This window comes from Rhinatrema bivittatum, chromosome 2 (genome assembly GCF_901001135.1).
Source record: "Rhinatrema bivittatum chromosome 2, aRhiBiv1.1, whole genome shotgun sequence".
In the NCBI taxonomy this organism is placed as follows: Eukaryota; Metazoa; Chordata; class Amphibia; order Gymnophiona; family Rhinatrematidae; genus Rhinatrema; species Rhinatrema bivittatum.
Window position 1 is genome coordinate 728548818 of NC_042616.1, and position 15104 is coordinate 728563921.

General features: G+C 43.0%; 1 protein-coding gene across 2 annotated transcripts in view; it reads right to left on the reverse strand.

Annotated features, from left to right (window-relative positions):
• The window catches only part of DPYS (dihydropyrimidinase), a 118883-nt gene that overhangs the window by 21755 nt on the left and 82024 nt on the right, over positions 1 to 15104 (reverse strand). For both annotated transcript variants that reach the window (XM_029591860.1, XM_029591863.1), the window contains exon 7: positions 5171 to 5313. In XM_029591860.1, the coding sequence (XP_029447720.1) occupies positions 5171 to 5313 (143 nt within the window). The remainder of the gene's footprint in view (positions 1 to 5170; positions 5314 to 15104) is intronic.

A 15104-nucleotide genomic window follows, 5' to 3' on the forward strand; every position in this document is an offset into this window, starting at 1 on the left:
GCAAATTGCTGGGCAGACTAGATGGATCATGTGTTCATTTGCTGCCATCATTACTATGTTAAAATGGCACCAAGAGTGGAATCAACATCCTAAGGTACTAGAAAAGTGGAATGAAGTAGAAGGGGTTTCAGGAAAATTTGAAGGCATTGATAAAGAAATAAAGCATGACATCAACACACCAAGTCACCATGGCAAGAACACTTCAAACTGTAGAGTATGGTAAATGGCAGAAAGTCACAGTGGCAGAAAGAACCCCAAGGTTTCAAATCTGGGTGTGGCAGCAAGGCTGAATGGCAGACAGACCCCCAAAGTATAGCATGAGAGGTATAGCAGCAAGGCAGAGCAGCATGGAAGATGTCTGTTTTTCTGTTGAAGCTCTTGTCATTTGTTATATTTAGAACAAGAGAATGATCTGTCATAAGTATCACTTTAGTGACATAAGCTTTTATTATATTTCCTACTTGAAATTGATCTTGCTGCTGGTTGGAATTTTGGTTTTTTTGTGAAATTTTCTTTCTGATTGAAACTTTTATCACAATCAGAATACGTAAATGGTCTATCAGTGTAGCTTTCCCGATAATTTGTAAAGTTTGCTTTATTAAGAAAGATCTTCCCATATTCTTTAGCTGAACAAAGTCTCTTCCCTTTGTTGATTATCTAGTGTTGCATTAATTCTCTCTTCCTAATGAAATTCTTACCACATTCAGAACATGTAAAAGGTCTTTCCTGAGTATCTTTTCTCATGTACCTGCATTTCTTCCTTCTGACTAAGAACTTGGGGGGCAAAACACTCCAGTATAACCAAGAAAGAAGAAGGGTGGGAGAACTAGGCTGGGATCTTAGAAATGAACAACAAAACAGTAAGTTAGAGAACTAGAAAAGAAATGTGGTGGGAGAATAAACTTGAATTTTTTCTTTTATCAAAATTTTTATCTGGAGACAAAACACCCCAGTATAACCAACAAACAAACAAACAAACAGGATGGGACAACTAGACTGAGATATAAAAAGCAAACAACAGGGAGGCACTAAAACTCCTATACTAGTCCATAATAGGCACAGCAAGTAGGCAGAGTGGTAGCAGCAAGACCCCTAAGGTGGTACATATGAGACATAGCAGGTAGGCATGTGCCAGCAAGATCTTCTAAAGTGGTCATCTGGTGCATAGCAGATAGGCAGAGTGGTAGAAGCAAGACCTTTAAGGTAGTATATAAGGGGCATGGCAGTTAGCTAGATTGGTAAAAAGACCCCTAAGGTGGTACATCTAGGATATGGAAGCTAGGTAGAGTGGTAGCAGAAAGACTCCCACCACAGATGAGCATGTCACAGCAAGTGGTACATCTGGGGCATGTTAGGTAGGTAGAGGAGTAGCAGCAAGACCCCTAAGAAGGTATATAAGGGGCATAGCAGGTAGGCATGTGGCAGCAAGACCCCCTAAAGTGGTACTTCTGGGGAATAACAGGTAGGAAGAGTGGTAGAAGCAAGACACCTAAGGTAGTACATCTGGGGCATAGCAGATAAGGAGAAGAGTGGTAAGATCTTTAAGGTGGTATATATCACTTTGAAGCGCTGAAAAAATGTGAAAAGTGGAATATAAATCTAAATAAAATCTAAATAAAATAAAAAATATCAGGGGCATGGCAGGTAGCTATGTGGCAGCAAGTCCTCTAAGGTATCATATAAGGGAATGGAAAGTTGGCAGAGTGGCAGCCAGGCCTTTAAGGAACTTCAGTCATCTTGCCACTCACATGGACATTCTATTAAACCCAAGCAAAGGCAGATTGATTTTCTAAAAGACCAGCTTATTTTTATCAACTCTGGTGTCAGTTTTGAGTGATGAGGACTCACAAAGTTCCCTGTCATTGAGAAGACACATCTACTGGGCATGCTGATTGGTGGCCAGCAAATATAATTCTGAGCCACCTTGGCTAGGTCTGACTAGACTGCAGACTTGCACACCCAATATGCCAGCACATTTGTTTCCATGTCCCTGATGGGCTCTGTAAGATAGCATTTCACAGAAATTTGTGCTGGGGTTTTCTTTCTTGGGGTGGGTCAAGGGTCTCTCTTGCCAATTGCTTTATTATGCCCTGGGTCAGGAGATATGATTCTTACAGGCAGTGTAACTTTGGCATATTGAAGTAGGGTGGATGCCTGCCTGACAGGGTTGTGCTCCTTCTTGCACTACTCTGTAAGTGGCTACTCTTTCCTGTGCTACATTCCCCACTGTGCCTCAAGCCTCTTACACTCCTGTTCACACATCCTAGCTACCAGGATCTCTTTCATGAATGTCAGATGCTTGAACTGGCGGGTGAGACTGCCTTTAACCCATGGGTCACAAAGTGTAGCAAGCATGTATGTACTGTTTTGTGTGAGAGGTTTCAGTCTCTCTTTCACCTGCTGCTGCAAACAGACCAGAAACTGTAACACCTCTGCCTCCATTCTCTCTTTCCTTCAGAATATTTACTGTAGGGATGACCCTGCCTAGATTGATGTTTCTGGAACCTAGATCCTCAATGTCATTCTTGAAGGGCTAAATAAGTTGTATCACTACCCAATCATAATGCCCCAGGGGCCAATGCACACCTATCTCTGTTTACAGACACAGATCACAAAGGGGTGTCTGCTGCTCCACTGTCCTCTGCAGCATCATATAGATGGAATTCCAGTGGGTATCAACAACTTGAATCAGATACCTATGAGGCATCAAATATTCTTCATGGCTCTCACAGAGAAGCTGCCTTGCCTTCATGCTTCTATGAAAATGCCAAGCTATTTTCCTGCTCTTCTCTATCAGGTTTTTCAGGAATGGATTTCCCATCATCGTTGGGCCCCAGTCCCAGGGCATCCCTCATTGCCAGGTGCAGCAAGTTTGCAAAGCAATGGATAACCTGAAAGCCCCCATCTTCCATGGTCTTTACCATATTTGCACCACTGTCTGTCACAAAAAAAAAAACTTGTGCGAAGACTCCTGCCTCTCTGGTCTAGCCGTCAACCCTCTAGCATCTTTCTTATGGTTGAAAACATATTGCAAAAGGTATGGAGGCTATGCATCAACAGGGTGTGCCTCAAAGTCCTCCTGCACTCTGATGCTCCATCCCCGCAAAAGATGCTACCAGCCCCTGTCTAAACCAGGTCCCACTAGTGTGCCATGGAGAGGTAAGGGTGCATAACATTCATGCTGGTCCAAATATTGCTGGTGAAATGCATACTACTCCCTTCTGCCTTAGCCAGCTGTGCCTGTATGCAACTATGGCAAAGGTTGTACAGGATGGGGATGACCTTCCTACTAAATGTAGTCCTGGAGGGCACTTTGTAATTGGTGGTTAATACATGCAGCACATGCTTAAAGCTCTTCTTCTTCACTACCTTCAGGGGCTTGTTATCAAAGGCAATCATTTCCCCAATATTCCTCATTACAATTTAGATGCTGCCTGCCTCTTGCCCCAGGATGGTACTATGGAACAACACCATATTTCCTCTATGGTGGGTTGCCACTTTGGTTGCATGCCTGAGGACTACTGGCCTGCCACCAGACTGCTAGAAGGGGCCATGGGATCAGCTTGTGGAAAAGTCTTTCCCTTTTCAATTCCTTTCCTATGGCTTTTATTTGCAGTGGCAGAATGGGTCCCCAGGTTAGTAGTGCCACCATCTTCTGATGCCAATGACAGTGGGACTGCTTCTGCAGGTGATGCTGCATAGTGCATACTAGCATTTGTGAGATGCCCCACTCTCTTTCTTTGATTGATATCCTTCCTGCAGTGAATACACTGAGCAATACACAGGCCCTTCACTTTAAAGTGTTTCCAGATCAGGAATTTATTTTGTGATTCCTTTTCTGCATCCTTAGGGGTTCAGGCTGCCACTGGAGAAGTAGGGGGTGGATTCTGAGGAAAAATGCCAGGAGAATCACTCATGTTCCTTATTTGTGCTGCCTGCTCTTCTTGGGAGTTGACCTCAACATTGTCAGTATCATTTCTCTCCCCTATCACTGAACTGGAGGCTAAGATGCTACTGACTAAACTTCCCAAATTCTCTTCGGCTACTAGCTTTTCAATATCTTCTGATTCAGAGAATCCCAGACAAGATTCTTCCTCTGAATTAGTTGGTGCAAATACTATTTCACTTCCTCAGAAGTTGGAATCAAAGAGAAGCATGCTGTTTGTTTTGAGCATTGTACTTCTACTACCCCTGCTCTACTAATATTAATCTTAAATGACTCTTCCATCTTTTCCCTCAAAAACAAGAGGGAGAAGAATAGGTGGTAGTGGCACATGCTCTCCAAATTGAAGTTTCTTCTGCATTGAGCTACTCCTCTCCTACCATTCTGGATCTAAATAAGACTCTCTTTAATTTATGTACTGTTCTTTTTTTATTGCTGCCTTGCCAAAGCTGCCAATTCTCCCATGAGACCCCTCTTCTCTATTTTCCTGACATAGTAGAATTTTCTGAAGTACACTGCCTACTGGGGATTTGGATATTACAAATTAATTTCTTGTAACTGTATTACCACTTATAGTACCTACTAACTGTATGGAGAACTGTGTCATACATGCACACATACATACACACAGACACATATATACTGCAGTACTGCAGGCTGACTTCATGCACAGAAATACTGTTAAACATTAACAGACAAAAAAGACCGGCAGCCTGACAAAAATCTTGTCTTTAGTCTCTGAGTATGCTGTGCTCACCTTACTGTCCAGAGCAAACAAATCACTAGGACTGCTGCAACTGCAATATGAATACTGTCTCCCACCCTGTCCCTCCCCCAGTGAAGAAAAAACATCAAAATCAGCAGTAGTGTACTGCCTCTCTTCCTGGCACAGTGGGTGAGAATACTTCAGCACAGAGAAGATTAGAAGCAGCCCTTTACCAGTACCAAATACAAAAGTTAATCTTTTTTTAAGTCTCAGAGAGTTTCTCCTAGCATCTCCTTCTCCTAGCCATCATTTCATCTCATTTTGTTGCTTTAAATTCATTTGAATAAAGATGAAACACTTTTTGAATCATTTTTCAGACTTTAGATAATTTTCTTGAATAACACCTCCTTGGTTTTACTCATATAAAAATCGCAGGTAACATTTTACTTCTGCACAGAAAAATTGCATTCTGATTCCCTCACTATAATGTAATCATTGCATTTTTACTTGTCACACTGTACCTTGTAGCTTCTGGGTCCCAGATGACAATGTCAGCATCAGAGCCCTTGGCTATTCTTCCTTTTTTGGGATACAAGTTGAAGATTTTTGCTGCGACCGTGCTCGTAACAGCTACAAATCTGTTTTCATCCATGATACCACTGTGCTGCAAAACAGTGTACAAATTAAACACAGTTTTAGCAAATAAGATCCATACTAGAAGAAAACAGCTCCTGTTGGAGCCTGGTACTGACACAAGTAGAATATATACACATTACAATCAGACTGAGTTTATCTATATATGTTTATGAACTGAAATTTTGGCTCACTTCCAACATAGATTTACCATGAATGAATTTATAAGGTTAAGAGTAAGGCTTTTCACATACAGTATTCAAATATTTGGATTAATCAAGCATGGATAAACCATTCTGATTTTAATATACAGTAATAGGGATTAGTGCAGGGTTGGTTCTAACATTAGGCAGGGTGAGGTGGCTGCCTCCGATGACAAACTTTTGGGGTAGCAAAAAGTACTTCCTAAAACACTCCTGCCACAGCTGCCTCATCCTGCTTCCAGACCCAACACCAGTGGCATAGGTTTGATGATGTACCTGTGGGTTTCCCAACCCTAGAGGGCGGGAAGAAAAAAAATGTGGCGGCACTGATTTAACGAAGTGCCCATAGGGGTGGAAACCCCATAGGCAGAAGAAAAGAGCTGCAGTGGCACAGTTTTATGATGTGCCCTCAGGATTCCCTCCTCCCATGGGCAGAAGCAAAGAACTGCGATGGAATGATTTTGATGATGTGCCAACAAGTTTCCAACCTCCAACAGGTAGAAGAAAATAACCACGGCAGCACAGTTTCATTGAAGTACCTGTGGGTTCCCAGCCCCAGCAAACAGGAAAGGGTAAATCATGATGGCACCAAAGATGAAATGCATGTGGAGTTCCCACTCCTTGAAGGCAGGAAGAAAAGCTCTGTGTGGAGGAGAAGGAGAAGGGAAGAGAAGGGGAGGGGAGTGAGGTGAGTGAGAACTTTCTCCTTTCTACTCACTGAGAAGGGAGAGGAGAAAAAGGAAGGGAAGGGGAGCTGAACTGAGACTGAAAGGGATTGGAAGGGGAGGGGACTGAGTGAGAAGGGAAGGGAGGAAGAGGAATGGTGGGTGAGTGTGTGAGAGAGAAGGGAGGGGTTGTGAGTGAGTAGAGGGGTTAGTGAGAGGGAAAGGAAGTGGGGAGAGTGAGAGAAAGAGAAAGGAAAGGAGGAGATGCCAGTGGGAGGGAAGGGAAAAGAGAAGGTGTGAGTGAGAAGGAAGAGAAGCAGAATGAATGGGAGGGGAGTGAGCAGGAGGGGATGGAAAGAAAGAGTTTAATGGGGTGGAAGGGGAGGGAAAGGGTGAGGGGTAGGGAAGGAAAGGAAAGGAAATGGAAGAGAACTGATGAGAGGGGAGGAAAGAGGGTGAGTGAGTGATAGGGAAGAGGGAGGGGAGGGCAAAGAAGAAAAGGGAAGGTGATATGAGTGAGGTGGAAGAGGGGTGTGTGGGGAAAAGGGTAGTAAGTAGAGAGGGAGCAAGAATGCTTGTGGGGAGGGGTGCAAGTGTTAGTGGAAGAGAGTGCAGGACCTGTAGAAGAATTAGGGAGAATAGGCAGCAGCCTGGAGCGCCATAGTTTCGGAGGTGGCACCACAGTGGCAGGACTGCATGGATTGTGGCTCTTGGTCTTCCTGCCCACATGGGCTCAGATGAGGAAACTGTGTTGTATGGGCCTATGTGGGTTGGAAAAAAGAGGCTCTAATGTTGCAGCCAGAAGGAACAGTGTTGGCCCACGTGGCCAGAAGAAAGGCGGAGGAGCAGAAGCAGAATCAGCCCATGTCCCAAGAGAAAGGAGAAGTAGTCCCATCTACTGTACGGGCTGAAGGTGGCGTCTGTTTCAGCTTGTGTGTTCCAGAGAGGAGAAAAGTATGTGTGTGTGCGCGAGTCATGCACTAGATGGCCCTAGATCCTGTCCTGACAGGCAACAGCTGGTGGAGAATACCATTCCTGTGTATCACCTCCCCTTGAGGCTTTCTTTGAGTGGTAACTCCTTGGTCCACTTGGGGGGATGGGGGGGTTAATGGCTTAGTCGGTGTGGTCAGTTTGAGTTAGCCTTTGGAGTATCAGGCCTATCATCCTGACTGGGTATTTTTGGTTGCAAAGAGATCCCTTCAGTGTAGTTCCTGCCTGTTGGGGTTTGCCTCTTTTGTTACTTTTTGAAATTGCTGGTGCAAAACCCTGCACCCTTTGATGAAGGTCATCCCCTGAATCCAAAGGCCAGGGGCTGAAGATCGTGTGTTTCCCCTTCTAGTCCAGAGAAGGAGCAGCAGTGACAGCATCACTGCAGAGTGAGATGTTTTTTTGACATTAAAGAATTTTGCCTATTTTGTGTTTTGAGGAGGTTTTTGATTTACCCCTCCTCACGGGAAAGCTGGGTTGGGATAGCCATTTTCCTTTCTTCATATTCAGATCTCTCCCCCAAAGAGATCATATTCATCAGAGGCTGGGAGAGAAGAAGGTAAAGATCTTGGAGACTCACAACTTGATCTCTGCCCCTGGGACACAGGCCACAGGTTGGGGAGAAGAAAGAACTGGACATCTGGACCTAAGGTAGGATTTTTTTTTCTATGATTTATGGAGGGGTAGCCTAGTGGTTAGAGCAGCAGTCTATGATCCACAGAAACCAGGGTTCAATTCCCATGTCACTTCTTATGACCTTGGGCAAGTCACTTTACCCTCCATTGCCTCAGGTACAAAATTAGATTTTAAGCCCTCTGGGGATAGGGAAATACCTCCAGTACCCGAATATAATCTGCTTTGAAGTGCCAAAAATGGAATATAAAAATAAATAAAATAGGAGTTTCCTGCATGACTGGGGCCACTTACACACTCAGCACAAGAGTAGCTAGTGACATTCGCAGAGTTTGAGGTAAAGGAAAACTACAGAGAGAAAGAGGATGCAAAGTTCCAAGTGTAATTTCTCTAGCTAAAGCACAGATTGTATAATGGACAGTACATGAACTCATTGAAAATAGACTGAGGAGATTGAATTTAAGACTCTTGAATTTCCCAAAAATAATCGGGGAACAACCCCGAGTGACTTTGAGGAGATATATAACAGAAATACTAAGAATTCCATCTGATCAGATTCCATCTATAAATAAGGCCTATTTCCTCCCATTTAATAGAAATAGGGAATGTAATCAGCCACAATTTGATGTAAGTAATCTGACCGATATCTTGGAATCCTCTATAGAAATATATGAGAGAGCGACTTTACTGGTTTCTTTAATCACTGAAACTGATGTTAGTTTGTTAATGAAATTCTATTTTCAACATATGAGTGAGAGTTTCATGGGTCAAAGGATCCAAATATTCCCAGACTTATCGAAGATAAAGCAGGAGAGGAGGAAGGCCTTTCTTTCTATGAGACAGGAGTTAAATACAATAGGGGCTACGTTTCTTCTAAGATACCCCTGTAAAGGGGTTGTTACCTTAAATCGAGATGTGTATATATTTTATGCCCCGGAACAGCTCAGGGTATTTATAGATTCTAGAAAGAGGGCATTTATAGCCTCCTCTCCTTATGAGGAACCGGGTTAAAATTTAAATCAGGCTGATGATGAAGAGGTTAAATATTAGCTAGCATGTTAAGCTATTTCATTTGAAATTTTTTTCCTTTAAATTGACTCCCAAGATTTTCTGTTTTTCTACCCCCTATTTTCCTGAAATAAGATTGTGGTCTAAATAATGGATGATGCTTTTTGTCAATGTATATGTTGGGAGAAAATATGTTACAGAATTTCTGAGCAAAGTTTTTCTTTGTAAATTGCATAAAAAAGCAATAAAGAATAAATCAGTAAATTTATTTTGAACACCCTGCAGCACAGCCTCACAGGACACTGAAAAAGAGTGACAGTAATACACACACTTAAGGGGAAACTCACACCACCACCTGGCCCAAGGAGGTCTGCCTTCACCCCCACAGAAAGAAGGCATACCTTGGGAACAATCAGAAGGGGAAAGGAGTACTAGTAGAGACAAATACAAATGTGCCCTTCGGATAGACTGAAAATCGACTGAAAATCGGATAGACTGAAAATAAAAAAAAAAGGTTTAGGTGACTGGACATCAAAAGTTCCCAGGTGGGAGAGTTGGGAATTTCTTTTATCCTTATTGGTTGTAATTATTGGGAGTTATTAGATGTATCTGAACTCCAAGGGCTTAAGATATTTATATTTTCCCTTGGAGATCAGGGTGACCTGTGGCCTTCTCAGTGAGTACCTCAGCCCAGGGGTTACATATGAGTTTAATTATTGAATGTTCTATTGGTTAGTTGTTTTGCTTTTGCTGTGATTGATATTTTATATTTTTTGAGTATATTGTTTAATGTTTTAGGAGGAATGGTGATGTTACTGTTTTTTTTCCATTGTTGCACTGCATTCAGAATCTGGCTTATTGCAGTTTCCAGTTCAGTTTTTGCACATTTCTATTTGTATTTTTTCATCACTTTATTCTATAATTAGTGAAGGTCTGTCTATGTTCTGCATGTGTGACTGAGGTGAGGTATTCTGTTAGCATCTAGTTTCTATAGGGTTCTATATTAGCCTGGCTTTTTATGTTTTCCTATTAGTGTTTTAGGGCATGGTGTAATATTTGCAGTGTTGCCTTTTCATAGGTAGAGTTGTTACTGTTTGAGTACTAGCATTTAGTGTTGTTTTGGTATGGAAGATTTACTATATTGTAATTGTAATTCAGTTTACTCATTTTCTGTGGGCCAAGCTCACATCTAGCATATTTTATGATAGGCTTTATACCATATAGATTCTAAATGTCTTTCTTTGCTTTTTTGTAGGGTTTTCTGGTTGGTACCACAACAGTGCATGTATAACTCCTGTGCTAGTTATACCTGGGTAGTAGTACCAGAGGTCATACCTCAAATACAGTTTCAGGTGGTAATCTTTCCAAATTGTTAAAGTGTCTTACACATCTGGATTCCCTGAGCAGGAGGAAAGATTAATTTCAAGGCCCCTTGCATTGCAAACCTCAATTCCTTGTTTACATTTACTATATACAGCACAGATGAGTGTTCAAGTCACTTTGCAGTACAATGCACACTGGAAGCTGATTTTGGTTTCCAAGTCTACTTTTACTGAGATGTTGTGAAATGATAAAAATATTCTTTATCTTTACAGCAGTTTAGTTCACTTCTTGATGCTACAAATGCTTTTAAATTAATTTGTGACTTCTCACAGTCTTGCTTAAGTTTAAGATGATAAAGTCAATTGATTCAGTCTCTAATCTGACATTTCTCCCATTCCTTTGACTTCCCGTCTAATGTTGGGGAAGTATTAAAGGCGAAATCCATTTTACATAATCATTTATTTCTTACCTCTTCATGTAGTTTTCTCCTGTGAACTCCTTAGTTTCTTCACATTACCTGAGTGGCACCATGCATATTCTTCGTCTCCCTTCCAGTATTAGAATAATACTCCTGTTACTCCTCTTCTCCAAATCTCCCTGTAAGGAGTCCATCCCAAATCTTTTTTCCCCTCTCTCCTTCGGATGGCTATAAGTCACCTCTTCTGTGGATACTGATGACCTCTACCCTTTAAGGTTCAGGAACTTAAAAGTTGAATAGATAGGGAGGGTGGAATAAAACTCCCATATCTAAAGGTAAGTGAAAATCTCCACGGAGATTCAACAACTTAAATGAATTAGAAAAACAGGTGACAGTTCTGACCATGTTGCCCCTAAGAAGGGAACAGAAGAATCCACACCTTAAGATGGCTTTATGTACCAGAAACATACCAAATATTCTCTTCCACATGGGGGAGCTCTATACCCACAATACTGTTATTATGATTCCTCTCAAAACAAAAGTGGTTTAATCTACACTGGTTCCTAGTAGAGATCCAAATGATCTCTACACATGTAAATATAAACATTTTGTAAGTGATATTTTACATCAGAACTGTACAGTGAATGTCCTTTTTCATGTAAAATCTATTACAAATGTATACTTTTTATTGTGTGTGAAGGTACAAGGCTATAAGGTTCACCTAGGGTACACAATGTCCTTGCCCCAGCTTCGATAGAGTATGTTACATGCAGACGCCCACCATTCACCCATCTTCCACTTCCCAAAGTGCAAATGGTGGGAAAGGGTGGGAGGCAGGTAGTAGAGTTCCTGGGACTGTGACAGGTTGTCAGCTTCCTAGAAATAACACTAGTACTCTGGGAACCCTAACCCCACCTCCCCCCTTCCCCAGCAATTCAAATCACCAAAAAGGATAGACTCCAAGGGAAATTTCCTATTTGTTTTTTTGCTGATTTGACCAGCGTGATATCTTGTGGGGGAGCCATCTCTTTACTTGCCTCAGGCAGCAGATTGCCTTAAGCTGCTCTTGAATCTCAGACACGCTCTGTCTGCTCTGTGTTAGAATCCAGCTGCCTTCCTAGACTCCTCGGCGGCAGACATTCACCATGCAGCAGGGAGCTGCCATAGGATGGTCTGACATGTGAGATACTAAGACCCAGCAAAGAGATGCTTTGGACGTGTATGTGCATCAGTGCGCACAGTTCGGCACACATTTGCGGGAGAGTCGGGTACCCACTCCGATGAAGATGTCACATGCTCAAGACTACTTAGCCAGCCTGGAGTTGGATTTGTTACCTCAGCAAGAAGGTCTCCTGGTTCCTGCTCCCTGTCTTGCTCAAGTCCTGCAGCTTGGTTCAGTCTTCTAACCCTTCAGCTTTACCTCAGTCTTTGCCTGTGGTTCTGCTACAGTCTTCAGCTCTGCTTCAGCTTTCAGCTTTGTTTCAAGGCATTAGCCTTGTCTCAAGCTGTCAGTCTTATCCTTTCCTGGCTTCAGCCACAAGCCTGGTCTTTGTATAGACTTTTGGACTCATAGTCTGGCCCGTGCCAAGACTCGCTCACCTGCTCTTGGCGTGTGTCTCAGGACGCGATTTATAAGGCTGTGTCACGGCAAGAGTGGCTCATGCATACGCGGTAGAATTCCGTACCTTAGCTTCCGAACTCATTTGGGGAGAAGATGGCCAAATCACCATTTTTTGGCAGGGATTATCTGAGAGAATAAAAGCTGCCCTAAGCCCAGAACCTTCCTCTGTCCCTCAAAGCACTCATTACCTTGGCTATTCATATTGATCTGAGATTCCAGGAACAGGCTCATGTAAAAAAGAACTCTCAGTGGATCTCGCTCTCTGTTCCCAGACCTCCGAATCTTTTGCAATTCATCCTGGAACCATCGAAGGTGGCAGCCTTCGAAGAACCCATGCAGTTGGGTAATGCCCAACCTTTGCTTGATGGGAAACAAAGGTGAAGATCGCAAAATCTTTGTTTCTACTGTGCCACACAAGATCATTTTGTTTGTCAGTGCCCCCTGAGACAGTAAGAAGTCTCATCAGCAAGGCAGCCTTGCACCATTCTGCTTCCTCTCCGCTACCAATGGTTCTGGTGTGCCTTACCTATGGAAAACACTCAGTTCAGATTGAAGCTTTAATAGATTCCGGAGCCAGGGGCAATTTTATTCAAAAATCACTGCTACATCAATGTGATTGCCCTCCTACTAGCTTAACCACCCACTGTGTCATTTCATCCATCTACAGAGGACTCCTACCTGAGTGTGTGACTACAGCTTCCTGCCCATCATGATGCAGATTGGGTCTCACCAAGAGAACATTCAGTTATATGTACTATCTAAAGCATCCAGCCCTCTTGTACTTGGAATACCCTGGCTGAGTCTTCATCAACTGGACTTCCTTACAGATTGATCAATGGGGGTCCATCCTGCCAAGAACATTATATTATTTCATCTTTGCCTCCAGCCTCTTCTCTTCGAATCTCCTCATCTGAAGTGCCGGTTTTGCCACATCAATGTATATCCTGTTCCTATGTGAATTCTGAACTATTGTCCTCCTGCCAAAGAACCTTTGTCGATTGATCATGACCGGTCTCTGTCCTTGTCCAAGCTTTCAGCCTTTTCTTCAATTAAGTCTTATGCTTTGAATGATTTTTCAGTCCAGTCTGGATCCTGGGTCTGGACCCCCGATCTCCCAGTTGGTAAAATATTACCTTTGTCTACTCAGAAGCCAATGAGAAAAGGCTTGATGAGGGACTTGAGGAGAGGGTACTGTTAGAATCCAGCTGCCTTCCCAGACTCCTCGGCGGCAGATGTTAACCATGCAGCAGGGAGCCACCATTAGATGCTTTGACACATGTGGTATTAGGACCCAGTGAAGAGACGGTTAGGGCTTGCATGCTCATCGGTGTGCATAATTTGGTGCACGTAGGAAGGAGAGTCAGATATCTGTCCTGATGATGATGTCATCAAGACTACTCAAGACTACTTAGCCTGCCTGGAGTTGGATTTGTTGCCTCAACAAAAATGTTTCCTGGTTCCTGCTCCTCCAGGTTCCAGTCTTTTGTCTTGTTCAAGCTCTCTATCCTGATTCTATCTTCTCAGCTTTCAGCTTTGCTTCAGTCTTTGACTGTGGCACTGCTACAGTCTTCAGCTCTGCTTCAGCTCTCAGTCTTGTTTCATGCCATCAGCCTTGTCTCAAGCCATCAAGCTTGTCCTTGCCTGGCTTCAGCCACAAGCCTTGTCTTTGTACAGACTTTTGGACTCAGTCATAATCTGGCCCATGCCAAGCCTTACTTACCCGTTGTTGGTGTGGGTCTTGGGATTCTACCTATGAGGCTGCATCATGGCAAGAGGGGATTATGCATTCACAGTTCCTTACACTCTGCATTTCTAAGCACAAGATTGGTTACATTCCCTCAACATGGCAGATGACAAAACAGATATGTATGGAACACCCTTCATCCTCAGGATTTCTTATGCATTTCCTTTATCTTCAATACCAAATGGCAGAAATAGCAGGCATCTTAAAAGTATATGTTGTGGGGGGTTGTTTTTTACCTTTCACCAAAAATGGAAATACTCAATGTCAGGTCTCTCACAACACATTCCCCATGTTAGGTGCCATTCCTATTAAGTCTTTCCCTATTTCCAAGTATATCATTAAACTAGAAGAGCACACTCAGTACCAGTGCTTAGTTCCAGCTTAGTCCTCTAAAACCCTGGCATAGATCCTCTGAGGGGTGAAGGACTACCTTCAGGGCATATAAAGCTAGACACACTGTCTTAGTGGCCCTCTATACCCACTATAGAACTCTGAAGAAACAGGTGACAGAAGACATGGTTTTCCCCTTCTCAAAACTTCTGCAGAGAGATGAGAGAATGGATTTCTCTCTCTGTTTCTCATCTCCAAACTCTCTAACTAGAATAGTCTCAGGCTTCTCTGACCAATGCCTTCGATTAGACCACTGTGGCCACTGTTGTCACAGATCCGTTTGTGGATGGTTACTGTTTTTAGTTTTTTAATTACATTTTTTAAGGCGATAGAACATTGAAATGCCAAATGCAAGACCTGATGTTTTACAGTTTTAGGGCCACATTTAGGAGATGGAGCACAGGAAGTGCACAAAGAGGCCTATGTAATAGAACTTATGCAAAGCAATTCCTGTGATCAGCCAGTGCCATTTCAGAACTGGTTGCTGATGGGGTAGGAGCAAGAAAAGATCACTCCTCTCCTCAGAAGATCACCTTTTGAAGGAGTAAGCTTTTGGGGGAATGGGAGTAGGAAGTTGGGGGTGGGTTAACCCTAAATTTGTATTTTATTTAACATAAGAACATAAAAAACTTTCTTCTATGATTTTGGGGGGCAAGGAGGTGGGGTGGGAAGGGATAGGGCTTAAAAAAGGAGTAGCAAATTTACATTTTTGGCCTGCAAGTTGCATGGGGATCTTGGTAGAGGGGAAGTCACTAAGACTAGCAGGGACTTTCTCTAACACTTGGGTTGGGGGGGGGGGGGGGGGGGGGGGGGAAGGGGTAAATGTGGAA